Source organism: Geotrypetes seraphini, chromosome 14 (assembly GCF_902459505.1).
Source record: "Geotrypetes seraphini chromosome 14, aGeoSer1.1, whole genome shotgun sequence".
Taxonomy (NCBI): Eukaryota; Metazoa; Chordata; class Amphibia; order Gymnophiona; family Dermophiidae; genus Geotrypetes; species Geotrypetes seraphini.
In genome coordinates, this window is record NC_047097.1 from 25,391,825 (window position 1) to 25,406,100 (window position 14,276).

At 45.6% G+C, this 14,276-nt stretch overlaps 1 protein-coding gene across 1 annotated transcript in view; it reads left to right on the forward strand.

The window, feature by feature from the left end:
• ADAMTSL3 (ADAMTS like 3) overlaps positions 1 to 14,276 on the forward strand; it is a 366,454-nt gene that overhangs the window by 280,347 nt on the left and 71,831 nt on the right. Inside the window, exons 12-14 of the mRNA XM_033920055.1 lie at positions 2,471 to 2,521; positions 6,967 to 7,171; positions 10,302 to 10,449. Of these exons, the coding sequence (XP_033775946.1) occupies positions 2,471 to 2,521; positions 6,967 to 7,171; positions 10,302 to 10,449 (404 nt within the window). The remainder of the gene's footprint in view (positions 1 to 2,470; positions 2,522 to 6,966; positions 7,172 to 10,301; positions 10,450 to 14,276) is intronic.

Consider the following 14,276-nt stretch of genomic DNA (forward strand, 5'->3'; position numbering starts at 1 on the left):
GCCTGCGCGTAGGACGTGACGTCGGAGGGAGAGCCGATGGGTTGCGAGGAGCACGTTGAAGTTCTTTTTTGCTCACGGCGGTAAACAACTAGAGGTCCAAGGGTTGGGGGGGGGCACATGCATGCAGCAGGGAGGATCGAGGAAGGAGTGGGGTGGAGGGGGCGGGGGACGGGCGCCATTACCCCGGGCACCTCTCATCCTCGCTATGCCACTGCCCGCTCCTGAAACAGACCACCTGCACCCCTTCCTCCCGCTCTATGAAATAGGTCATCGCCAAAAAAGATGCCCCTGGATCTACTTCCCCCCCCCACCCACCCACCCCCGAAGAGACTTTCAATCTTTGGAACAACTCCGTTGCCCAAAATATTCCCTATCTCTCCAAAGCAAGATGGAGGAGAGACACAAGCGTGATCATCAGTTGTCCTGTCCCCTAGTTACTTGATTCAAAATGGTACTAGTGAATCCTAGCAGTAGTCTTACTCATGTGCTTCCCCCTAACACGCACACACAAAACACCTTTGATGTTCCATATTTCTACTGCTAGCTTTAATACCATAATATGTATTAGGGATAATTTTGAGTAGCCTGCATGCTTTAAAGAGTCCATCGGCACTTCTTAACTTATCTATGGTACATTACAGGCCATTTTCTAAGAGGAGGTACAGGAAATTAAACGTACCCACTTATTAACTTAGCTTGTTTGGAAATGCAGATGTGGAGCAGGTCTTTTGGCAAGATCTGTGTCCTAGTTTATGCATATAATACCTTAAACAAACACGTTAAGGAATGAAATTCTCTAGTAATATTAATCCACACAGTCACTTGAAAGTTGATCAATGGTTATAATGGAATGCTGAGACTTCAGAGCAGGAGTACATTTTATTAAATGATCTCATGCATGCCAGGTAGGTTTGTTGATTGCTTTATTACAGAGTTATTTTAAATGAAACACTAAAAGGCCCATCTGCTTCTCTCATCCTGCTTACAACAGACCCTGATTGATCCTAGACATGTCCATTAGAGAATGACACGGGGACAAATTTGTCCCCATCCCCGTGGGGGGTCTGTCTCCATTCCCGTCCCGTCCCTGTGAGCTCTGTCCTCATCTGCAAAAGTCTCGAACACTTAAGATTTTAAAGGGTTTCAGTCTTGAAAGTTAGTTCTGGTTTTATTATATTAGTCCAGGAGCAAGTATCACTTTTGTCTTTTTTTTTGTTTTACCTTTATTTCTATATATCCCAGCTGGCTCACACAATAATCAAACTACTTTTCAGAAAGAAAAGTGAATGAACCTGAAAAGAGATTTTATTTTAGCTTAAGATGTGGCCATAATGAAAACTGTATTTGCTTGCTCTATTTCCCAAAAACACCACCCAGAAATCATTAAATTCTCACTGCATGTTTGCTTATAAGCTATGTGTAATGTCTGAACTAAAGTAATTGAGATTCAGTCACAGGGACAATGTATAATTTCAAATGTCTAGCTGGACATTTTCAAATCATACAGTAACATTGTCCATTTAGGTAACACTGCTGACATCTACTGAAAACTAGACATTTCAAGTTTTATCAACTATTTGTGTGGGCCACCTAGAAGTAGAAAGTCCAATTTTGTACAGATTATCTAGGTCAAAAAAGGAAATGTAATATCTGAGTCGGAGCATTGATCGTTTGGAATGTATTTTACAAAAGGCTTCCTGAATGTGGAGCCTTTTGTAAAATACCTATAAAGCCACAGGAAAATTATATGTATTTGGCAATATGTGAATGGAAACTGTGTCTACATTTCTTTAAAAAAAAAAAAAAGTATAAGAGGTCATATATTTAAAGCAGTAAAGTACACACACACTTTTGGATATTTTTGTCACTTATGTACAAATGTGGCTACATATGAGGTAAATGACCTCTTATAAAAGGGTGACGGACACAAAAATCCATACTGTATATATATTCAAATATAAACCCATCCGAACATAAACCGAGGAAACCTTTTTACTCCTAAAAAAGCGGGAAATTAGGAGTACTGGGGAAGCAACAGGTATAAAATTACCTCCAAGATGCCCCAAGCTATCCATTCAATTGCTTAGCATTAAAAAAAAAAATAATAAAGCATTTATGTGATCAACCCACCAATGACCACATGAGTGCTTTTAAATATTAACCATATAACTCTTAACCAACGAATTTTGTCAGACTTTTCCATTGTAGGGAAACTTCAAGAGATGGTTTACAGATATATGTATTAAGTTGTTTCATGTCGGTTCTTGGCACAATGACCTCAACCCTGATATCTTTAAATGTGAAACCTAATAACCCTAGCATTGCAAACGATTAATGTTCTCAAGTGATTTATAGTATCTGTTTTTTGGCCTTTCACTTACCAGTGATTTACCAATAATACTGCCAAACAGATCCCAGCAGAGCTCTTGGAACGTAAGATGTAATAGTCTTTTTTGTATTTTATCTGCAGTGATGGATTTAAGGAGATTATGCCTTATGATCACTTCCAGCCACTCCCTCGGTATGTAAATCTGCCTAACAAGATCAACTTTATCAATGAAACCTATATCAAAAGAATATTTCTTTGTTGAATTTTGCATTTAGGACTAGATTCAGTAAATGGTGCTCAGAATTTGATGCCCAAAAAATCTACACAGAGCACTGTAATATACTCTGTATACTCGAATATAAGTCGACCTGAATATAAACCGAAGTAACCTTCCCCAGCCCCCAACAAAAGAGGAAAAAAGGTTGACTCGAATATAATCCTATATAATAAAAGGCTAACTCGCACATGCGCATTCCTATCTGCGTGCTTCCATGATCAGTAGTTCCGTGGCCGAAGGAATGCGCATGCGCGGACCCCAGGCTGGACATCCTACTCTCCTGTTACCAGCACAAAGTTTTTCGCGGTGGCGGCTCCTCAATCTCGGCAGTCGGCCGGCGAGAGAGGTGGGGAAGGCAGCCGCTGCTCCCGGAATCCACTGTTGTTGCCGTTGCCGCCACCGCCTCCTCCCCGGCCTGGGTCCGCAGCGTGGGGAGCGGGGCAGCAACGGATGCAGCAGTAGTGGCGGCTCAGGGGGGTGGTGATAGCGGCGACGCCGGCGGCGGTTCCCCCCGCGCAGGGAGTCTCTGGGTAGGTTCAGGGCGGCTGTATTTGGCTGTTTGTCGGACCCCTATTACTTGCGCTTAGAGGACCGGCAGGAGAGTGGCGGTTGCGGTGGTGGTTTCACAATGGCGGCGCCGGCAGTTTGTCCACTGTTGGAGGTTTCTTAAGGTCATCTTGCTGGAAGGGAGATATAAGAGAGTTACCGAGGGTTGGGCTGGGAGGGGAGAGAAGCGATCTGCCTCGGGTGATTCAGGCAGCAGCAGCGTTTACAAGTTGCTGCTGTTACCGGCTTCAGGCCTTCTCTGGCGGGTCCTGCCTACTTCCTGTTTTCATGAAGACAGAACCCGCCAGAGAGGAAGACCTCAATGAATTGTGAATGCTGCTGCTGCTGCTGCCAAGAGAAAAGGGAGCAGAGGGGGAGAGAATGGCTTGGAGGGAAGAAGAGATGGCAGGGCATGGAGGGAAGGAGGAAGGTATGCCAGACCAAGGGGAAAGGAAGGAGGAGATGCCATATGGAACAGATAGAGAGAGAACAGACAATGGATGGAAAGAGAAGAGAGGGCAGTGAATGGAAGGGGCAAGACAGAGGGTGAATAGTAGATGGAATGGGTAGAGAGAGGGAGACAGACACTGAATGGAAGTGTGGGGGACAGGGGAAGCAGACGTTGGAAGGAAGTGGAGAGGAGAAAGAAAAAAGGTCACATGCAGGATTGAGGGAAGAGCATAGAGTTAGAAATAAAGATAGACAGACAGGGGGCCAGGGACAGACACAGACAGAAAGAATGACAGACAGACAGAGAGCGTCCAAGGAGAAAGAGACAAATAAAAAAAACAAAACAAAACCAGACATACAGAAATCTACTCTAACATCCGTTAATGGAGAATCAGGGAGGAACTGGAGGGGGAGAGGGAAAAGGGGCTGCTTTCTAGCACCCGTTAATGTAACGGGCTTAAAGACTAGTAATAATAATAATAGCTTTATTTATATCCCGTCATACCTTTCTGTTCAAGACGGTTTACAACAAGAGAGGCTGCAGGAATGCAGCGAAGTTATATCAAGAGCATGAAGTAAGAGTAACCAAATAGGTGTGTTACATAATTAAATATATCAGAAGGCAGGAGCATGCAAGTAGACGGAGAAGAAATCGTTTGAGGAAGTTTAAATGAATTTATCAAATAAATGGGTTTTCAGTGATCTGGAATGATTGGTATGACGATGAGTTAAGGAGTAAGTAACTTAGAGTATTGTTCCACCTTCCTGCTTGGAAGGAAAGTGTCTTGTCGAGGAATCTTTTGAATTAGCATCCTATGGGATTCGGAAAGGCGAATAATAGTGTTCTGCTTGAGAGGCGGAGTTTGTTTTGGAGAACAAAGTGTTTCAGAAGGTAGGTGGGTGCAGTACCAAATAGTGTTTTGAAGCTTAGACAACCGAATTTGAAAATTATTCTGGCCTCTACTGGTAGCCAGTGCTGTATATACTCGAATATAAGTCGAGACCCCCTTTTTCCCCCCAAAAAAAGGAGGAAAAATTGTTGACTTGAATATAAGTTGGGCGGCTTAATATTTAAGTGCCCTGCCTTGTCAGGCTCCGCACCCAGCTCCCTTTCTGCCAGGCACTGTACCCAGCACCCTTCCCTCCCTCCCTTGTCAGGCATTGCACCCAGCCCCCTTCCTTCCTTCCCTCCCTCCCCTGTCAGACTCTGCACCCAGCACCCTTTCTTTCCTCTCTACCTCCCTCCCCTGTCAGACTCTGCACCCAGCACCCTTCCTTTCCTCCCTCCCTCCCTCCCCTATCAGTCACTGCACCCAGCTCCCTTCCTGTCAAGCACTGCACCCAGCACCCTTCCCTACCTCCCCTATCAGACTCTGCACCCAGCTCCCTTCCTTCCCTCCTTCCCCTGTCAGGCATTGCACCCAGCCCCCTTCCTTCCCTCCCTCCCCTGTCAGGCTCTGCACCCAGCACCCTTCCATCCCTCCCCCGTCAGAATCTGCACCCTCCCTCCCTCCCAGGCTCTGCTCCCTGCCGCTCTCCTTGTCCTAGCCTCATACCTCTACTGTGGATCGCCGGTGGAAGTGCAGCGGGCAGGAGTGAACTTTCCAAGTTCCTGCCCCGCTATTAACTGGCTGCCGTGAGTGTCTTTGGCCGCTGAGAAGCACGAGCAGGTGCGCGATTTGGTGCTGCTGCTCAGTGCTGAGCGGCTTCCTTAATGGCTCCTGCAAATTCTCGTGAGAATTTGCAGTGTATATTCGAGTGTATATTCGAGTGTATATTCGAGTGTATACAGTACCTGAATGTAATTGAGTAAAGGTATTCTTTGAAAGTACTGATGTGTTCAACTCTGCGAAATGCGCATCTTTTGTGGTATGGTTTATTGACCACTTTCCATTTTTATTTGAGAAGACGATATCTCCTGTTTCTTCATAACACTTAGGTGCACCCATTTAGGCCAATGAAAGCTAGGCTTAAATACCTGTGCCTAAGTTGTGCATGGTTCGGGCGTATTCTGTAGCAGTGGGCCTAACTTTTAGGAATGACTATGACCTGCCTATGCTCCTCCCCGGCCACGCCTCTTTGAGATTCGTACACCAGAATTTACACTCGCCACTTTAGCATGCAAATTTCAATTAGTGCCAATAATTACTTATTAATTACCAAATTATCAGCATTGATTCGATTAAGTTGCACACGCAACTTTGGCTGCACTCTACAGAATCAGGCCCTTTGTGTATAAGTGTATGGCCCACCTGCATGTACAGCTCCCCTTGCAGTTATATGCTAAATCACTTAGGTGCTATTCTACAAGGTAGCATCTAAGTCAAGGGTGGGCAACTCCGATCCTCGAGGACCGGAATCCAGTCGGGTTTTCAGAATTTCCCCAGTGAATATGCATTGAAAGCAGTGCATGCAAATAGATAGTTTCATAGTTTATTTGAATTTTGATTAAACGCTTCTCCAGGGGTACAAAGCGTTGTACATAGTAATTTAAAATAGATAGGAGACGAACATATTAAATTATTAAGCGTAGACCAACAAAACAGACATACTTTTGACATGAAAACTTTGGGAGAAAAGGGAAAAACTACAATTTATTACAAAAGAATACATAAAAGGAAAATACAATAGGGAAGGGAGACAAATTAAGTAATACATAATCATTGGGGAAATCCTGAAAACCTGACTGGATTCTGGCCTTCAAGGACCGGAGTTGCTCACCCCTGATCTAAGTACAGCTATGCTTGTAACTGCCATTTAATCCCCATTTGGCACCTAACTTCCATTTTAGTGCCTAAAATTACATGTCAAATTGGTGGCTAGCTCTTGGCTCCATATTTAGAATTAAGAAGTATATGTTTTAGCTTAGATCGGGGGTAGGCAATTCCGGTCCTCAAGAGTCGGAGCCAGGTCAGGTTTTCAGGATATCCACAATGAATATCTATGAGATGAATTTGCATGCACTGCCTCCTTGAGATGCAAATCTATCTCATGCATATTTATTGTGGATATCCTGAAAACCTGACCTGGCTCCGGCTCTCGAGGACCGAAATTGCCTACCCCTGGCTTAGATTTTTGTAACATATTGATAGCATGACATTGTAAGTTTCACATGCACTGATGCTGTTCAAAAGCTAAACTTAATGTCACATGTTGGCAAATATTTAAAGATCACATTGAAGCCAAGAAATATTTTGACTGCTGCCTCAAGGAGTTATCTGAAGTAGTTAAGTATGTAGCTGTTATTTAAGGCTTATCTTTCATTTATGTCCTTCAGGATAATGAATCATAAGGCTGTCAGTTCTTCCTCATCATTTTGAAGGCGGAACTATAATTCTGGTCTTAATTGACTTCATCTTTCCAGCTGGGAACATAATCCTTGGACAGCATGCTCGGTTTCCTGTGGGGGAGGCGTTCAGAGGCGAAGCATTCTTTGCGTTGAAGAGACCATGCACGGGGAAATCCTGCAGGTGGAGGAGTGGAAGTGTATGTATGCCCCGAAACCCACGGTCATGCAAACCTGCAATCTGTTTGATTGTCCTAAGTGGATGGCCCTGGAGTGGTCACAGGTTGGTACGCTTCAGAAATGACATTTATGGGCCCCTTGTAGGTGTTTTATTGCTGTAAGAGACTAGGGTACTGACCGGTGTTGGTTGTCATTCATCATTCTTCTGCTGTACTTGGCACAGAGTCTGGAAAGAGAACATAACCCAGCAGTGGCTCAGAAAGGAAACCGTCTTTAAAAAAGCTGTGTAAAACATCTTGGTTTAGGTTTGCTCTTTGGTCTGCCACAGAAACCTGAAGCATTTCTGGTCTCTGAAGCCAATTCAAGAAAGTGGAGGAGATGAGGAAACCAAAGTGGAATATAGTCTCGGGATTTCTTCTACAATATACTGATGTGAGCTCTAAGTCTGACTTGGCCAGAACAGTAGTACAATAGTTGACCTATAGAACTTTGCTATGGGATGCTTGTGTTTGGATTCAACTCTATATAATGAATTTGGTTTAAAGGTACAAAGTAGTTTACAGTGTTTTTGGTAGGGACAGGCAAAATAGACACCTGCCCAGGGTTCAGGCCAAGGGGGGGGGGGGGGGAAGGAGGTAGAAAGGGAGTCATGCTATGTCAACATGATAAACTGCATGTTCCATGCTAAAAGAACTTGCATCTTAGACAGCCGCTGGCACTGCCCCCAAGCTGCTGTTGCCAGTTGCTGGGCCTCCAAATATACTCAGTTTTGTGAATGTGTGAAAACTGAGTATGTGTGTGGGGGTGAGCCCAGTTCTGCTCTGGGTCCTTAAAATGGAAGATGATGTTTTTATAATTTCTAAAATTATTTTACATTTTTATTGTACTTTGGAGCAACTGGATTCTCGTCCAGAAATAGCTAAGAAGAAAAAAAAAAAAAAATTTTAAATTGAATCAGGTTGGGCAGACTGGATGGACCATTCGGGTCTTTATCTGCCGTCATCTACTATGCTACTATGTTACTATATTAATTTGACATAAATGACTCATAAATAGAACGTAAAAAAACTAAGGCTCTGATTCTCGTAGGGATGCAGGAAGTTAGGCGGCGATAGGCCTAATTTAATTGGTTTAATTGGCAATAAATGGTGCGGTAATTGACCGCATCCTTTAAAACCAATTAAAAACTAATTTTAAAAAAAATGTAGGCGCCTGCCGAACAGGCCGCCAATGTCCCATTAACAGAGGCGCCTACCAGTGCCTATGGTCAAAATGGGCGTGGCTTGCACAGGAAGTGACTGTAGGTGCCAGTGGGAGCCCCTTTGGATGCAATTCTCATGTAAAGTACCGTATTTTCACGCATATAACGCGCGCGTTATACGCGTTTTTACCTACCGCGCATACCCCTCGCGCGTTATATGCGTGAGCGCGGTATACAAAAGTTTTAAAACATAGTTCCCCCCCCCGCCCGACGCCCGATTCACCCCCCCCAGCAGGACCGCTCGCACCCCCACCCCGAACGACCGCTCGCATGCGATCCCACCCGCACCCGCATCCACGATCGGAGCAAGAGGGAGCCCAAGCCCTCTTGCCCGTTCGACTCCCCGACGTCCGATACATCCCCCCCCCCCGGCAGGACCGCCGACTTCCCGACAATATCGGGCCAGAAGGGAGCCCAAACCCTCCTGGCCACGGCGACCCCCTAACCCCACCCCGCACTACATTACGGGCAGGAGGGATCCCAGGCCCTCCTGCCCTCGACGCACACCCCCCCCCCCCCCAACGCCCGCCCCCCCCAAGAACCTCCGACCACCCCCCAGCCGACCCGCGATCCCCCTGGCGACCCCCACGACCCCCCCTTCCCCGTACCTTTGGTAGTTGGCCGGACAGACGGGAGCCAAACCCGCCTGTCCGGCAGGCAGCCAACGAAGGAATGAGGCCGGATTGGCCCATCCATCCTAAAGCTCCGCCTACTGGTGGGGCCTAAGGCGCGTGGGCCAATCAGAATAGGCCCTGGAGCCTTAGGTCCCACCTGGGGGCGCGGCCTGAGGCACATGGTCGGGGTTGGGCCCATGTGCCTCAGGCCGCGCCCCCAGGTGGGACCTAAGGCTCCAGGGCCTATTCTGATTGGCCCACGCGCCTTAGGCCCCACCAGTAGGCGGAGCTTTAGGATGGATGGGCCAATCCGGCCTCATTCCTTCGTTGGCTGCCTGCCGGACAGGCGGGTTTGGCTCCCGTCTGTCCGGCCAACTACCAAAGGTACGGGGAAGGGGGGTGGGGGGGTCGTTGGGGTCGCCAGGGGGGTCGCGGGTCGGCTGGGGGGGCGGTCGGAGGTTCTTGGGGGGGGTGGTCGTTGGGGGGGAGGGGGGTTTGCGTCGAGGGCAGGAGGGCCTGGGATCCCTCCTGCCCGTAATGTAGTGCGGGGTGGGGTTAGGGGGTCGCCGTGGCCAGGAGGGTTTGGCTCCCTTCTGGCCCAACTACCAAAGGTACGGGGAAGGGGGGGGGGGGGGTCGGCTGGGGGGTCGGTCGGAGGTTCTTGGGGGGGGGCGGTCGTTGGGGGGAGGGGGGTTTGCGTCGAGGGCAGGAGGGCCTGGGATCCCTCCTGCCCGTAATGTAGTGCGGGGTGGGGTTAGGGGGTCGCCGTGGCCAGGAGGATTTGGGCTCCCTCCTGGCCCGATATTGTTGGGGAGTCGGCGGTCCTTCGGGGGGGAGGGATGTATCGGACGTCGGGGGGGGGCATCAGGCTTTCAGGATGGGGACAGACCTTCAAGGGGGGACAGTGCACGGAAGTCAGGGGGGGTGAACGGAGAGTCGGGACAGCGCACGGAAAGTCAGGGCGGGCGAAAGGAGCGTCGGGCAGCATGCGCGGTATACCCGTAAGCGCGGTATACCAAAGTTTTTGTACATATCATCGTGATTTCTGCGCGCTATACCCGTGTGCGCGTTTTATACGGGTGCGCGTTATTTGCGTGAAAATACGGTATGCGCTGGAAATGTAGGTCAGTAAAACCCTGGCCTACGTTTACGGTATCTACTTAACACATGGCCACAATGCCGAAACTGGTGCCGATACTTGGTTGACTTGTGACCGGGCGCCGGTTTTGGAGGGGCTGGTTGCAGAATCTGGCCCTAAATGTCTAAGTAATTCAAGTTAAAAATGCACCACAGGCTTCAGTTTTGGTTTGAATGCTTCCTGAGAGACTAATGCTGTTCCTTTGCCATTACTGTTTCAGTGTACAGTTACTTGTGGTCGAGGGTTGCGTTACAGAGTGGTGTTGTGTAATGACCACCGTGGACAGCATGCTGGGGGATGTAACCCACAACTCAAACCCCACATAAAAGAAGAGTGTACCATTCCAATACCATGTTACAAGCCACGAGGTAACAAAAAAAGAAGCTTTTGGAGAGAAGGCAAATTGTTTTCCTTTGAAAGTTTTATAAATCCTAAGTGCCTGATTAATTATACCAGTAGAAAAAAAGTTCTATAATGTCTGTCAAACAAAATGTGGAACACAGCCTCTGGAACATGAAAAAATGAAATAGTCAAATAATACTTAAAATTTTTTTTTTTTTTTTTAAATAAATCTTTATTCATTTTTAATTCTTACATCAAGTGAATTATACATAATAAAAACAATTTTCACATATCACTTGTATTTACAATCAATTATTCTTGAAAGATAAAATAAATACCCCCCCCCTTTTTATCAATATTCCTATTTCCATATGATATACATTCCCCATCCCAACCCCAAATATAGACTATCCATGTGCTAAGATATTTTTGTGTAATAGGAAGACCTCAGTGTGGATCGATTAGTCAAACAAATGAATTAACATTCGATACTACAACCCAGTAGATCACGCCATCATAGATTCTTCCTTTGTGCGATACAAAGGAAGAAAAAAGTGCAATAACATTCAAAGCAATAATCACAAACATATATATTCACAATGCTGCGTACCACAATTTGTGCGACAAAAAGTACTGCACAACCCTGAAATCACTAAAGAAAAAAACCAGGACTAGGGAGTCTGACTAGGGAGTCCGGAAACATCCGTACTCCCAGCTCTTCCGGGGAAAAAAGCCTAAGGTATGAAAAACTGCGCTGCTGAAAAAATACCCCCACAGTGCCAATGGCTCAACTGAGCTTCAGTTTCGGATAAACCTCTTTCTTCAGGAACCCCCAATGATTATAAGCTTGAAACCATATTAGCAGCAAATACGCTGGGAGAAAAAAAAACAAAACCCCAAACGCGGCCAGCATGACTTAGGCAGAGCTCCAACAGCTCACAAGGAAAACCTTTTGGGTTTGTTCTCCGTTCATTTCAACTTCTTTCCCCTAGTTTTCAGATTTTTTTTTTTTTTTTCTATTTCACAAATATTTGCACATAAAAACTTTTTAATGCATGGAAAATCAACTTTACCCTTATTAATTCGCAGAGTGGTACACATTAATCCATTTTACCCACGTTGAATTATTTAAGGCTTGCTAACAAACTGAATGGTTACTTACAATTCCACAACCCTACTCAATATATTTAGCCTGGAATAGGTCTGTGACTGGAAGGGTCCGATATTCAGCTTTTATACTATGAGCTGAATTAACCCCAGATATTCAATGCTTGGGCAAGCCTAGCCTCCGTCACTGAACATCTTGGCTTGTGTGGCAACCCAGAAGCTAACCAGGCACTGACTGACATTCAGACCATAGATTACCATTGATATTCAGATCACGCCTGGTTAACTTGAAAGTTAGGACTGTGTTAAATTACTGTGATCAAATATATTCCATTTCTATTTAGCAGTCAGAGAGCAGCAAGTAGAGAATAACACGGGGACAAATTTTTCTCCATCCCCGCAGGAACTCAATTTCCCCATCACATCCCCGTGAGTTTTGTCACTGTCCCCGTCCCTGTGAGTCCTGTGAGCTCTGCCTTAACTGCAGAAGCCTCGAACACTTATGATTTTAAAGTGTTTGAGGCTTGTGCAGATGAGGACGGAGCTGAGGCATTGGTGGAATGAGGCATTATGACATCACAATCTGAGCTCTAGAATGTTGCTACTTAGGATTTGAAAGCGTTTGAGGCTTGTGCAGATGAGGACGGAGCTTAGGCATTGGTGGAATGAGGCATTATGACATCACAATCTGAGCTCTAGAATGTTGCTACTTAGGATTTTACAGTGAGGCTTGTGCAGATGAGGACGGAGCTTAGGCATTGGTGGAATGAGGCATTATGACATCACAATCTGAGCTCTAGAATGTTGCTACTTAGGATTTTACAGTGAGGCTTGTGCAGATGAGGACGGAGCTTAGGCATTGGTGGAATGAGGCATTATGACATCACAATCTGAGCTCTAGAATGTTGCTACTTAGGATTTGAAAGCGTTTGAGGCTTGTGCAGATGAGGACAGAGCTTGCAGGAATGGGGCAGGGACAGGAAAAGATCTTTCCAGGATGGGAAGGGAAAATGAGCTCCCGTGGGGACGGGAAAAAAATTGTCCCCGTGTCATTTTCTAGTGGCCAGTTCATTTTTTATGGAATCAATTGAGTATGTCACCATTCTATTTTATTTTTTTTTTTTAAAATCTGAAATATTTCCACACTACTGTAGTAATTGTTTGAATGTGGTTAAAATATGAGGAATTCAAGGAAAGAAAAATACATTTCCACCTTTGGGGTGGATGATCTAGAAACACAGTTCTGGCATTTGAACTGCATAGACGCTTTTATAAGCATGAGGAGAGAAAAAATAATGTTATTGTTCTAATTACTGCACAATTCCTGAGTCACAGGCATCACACAGAGCTAATGGTAAAGGGATTTGAGCTTCTGTCCCAGGCATTCTTCAAGCTTACGTTTCAGATATCAGGACCACGCCTTCTCCCTGCAAAATTTGTGCTAAAGAGACAGGAAACAATTTTCTGTAAAATGTTTGCTTAGTATGACAAAGTGGAAGGAAGGAATGCTGGAGCCGAGTGTCTTCAGTGTTGTATTTGGCTCCAAAATGGATATAGTCACATATGTATACACTTTAAGCGTAGCAGAAAAAAAATGCTAGGATGCACAGAGCTATCCAGCACATCACCAGAGATCTGTCTATAGGATCAGGAAATGATCACGCTCCTGGATAAATTATAGGCTAAAATCTCAAACGCTCGACTATAACTAGTTCAGTCTTTATCTTTAAAAATACAGGCAGCAGGGTGGGCCAGGCCAATGATTAGGCCAGAAAAAATACCTTTCCTAAAATTTAAACTACAGACACTCAGATGGGGGAGTGGGTGGGGGGGGATGCTATTAAACTGGATTACGGCTTTAAGTTGCATTATTTTGCCATTGAATGTGACTTAAAAGGCATTAACACAGCCTGACCTAATGAACCACAGCAATATTTAAGTCACTGCAACACATGACCCCCCCCCCCTAGCAATGGTAATGCCGGACTACCCTTGGGGAACCATTTTAACAGGCAGCGCGCTGGAGGTCAGGAGCCATTGAGGTCACTCCTGCCCAGGGACCACTAAACCACCAGAGCCCACATATATGGGCACAGGAGTGGGGAAGGGGGAATTATTGAGGTTGGGAGGTAACGTAGGGGGTGGAGACTTTGATTTGCAGTTGAGGAGGAGAGAAGCATAGAGAAAATTATTTATTCAGCCGTGCAGAGCAACTGGGAGAGTTGAGAGGTGAACGAAGACAAACTCAGGAATATTTAAATATTTATAACCCACGTATCCAACAATTCTAAGCAGGTAACGGCATCATGTACATAATAATAATAAAAAAAAGAAACATACACAGAAGAGAAATCAAGATACCCTCTTCAAGATAAAAAAATTCAAAAACAAACCCACCAACCCCATTAAAAATCCAGCGCACAAACAGCAACCTAACAAATATTCCAATACTAAAACGCAGTCTTAAACCTATTCCCTACCAGCTTATCTTATGTGACAAAACGGTCAAACAAGGCTAATTTAATCCTTTTCTAAACTGCAACAAAGCAGACACTTGTCTTAACTCCAAGGGTAGGACATTCCAACACACTGGACCCTGCGCAGATAACACTGTTTTACGACTCACTGATAGCGTCACAGTAGAGAATGACACGGCTGCCCGAAAAGGGGGATTTCCAGGCTGTGAGGGGCAGTTTGCTACAATCATGGTGAAGTTGTTCTAAATCATTTGTGTTTTGTATATTAC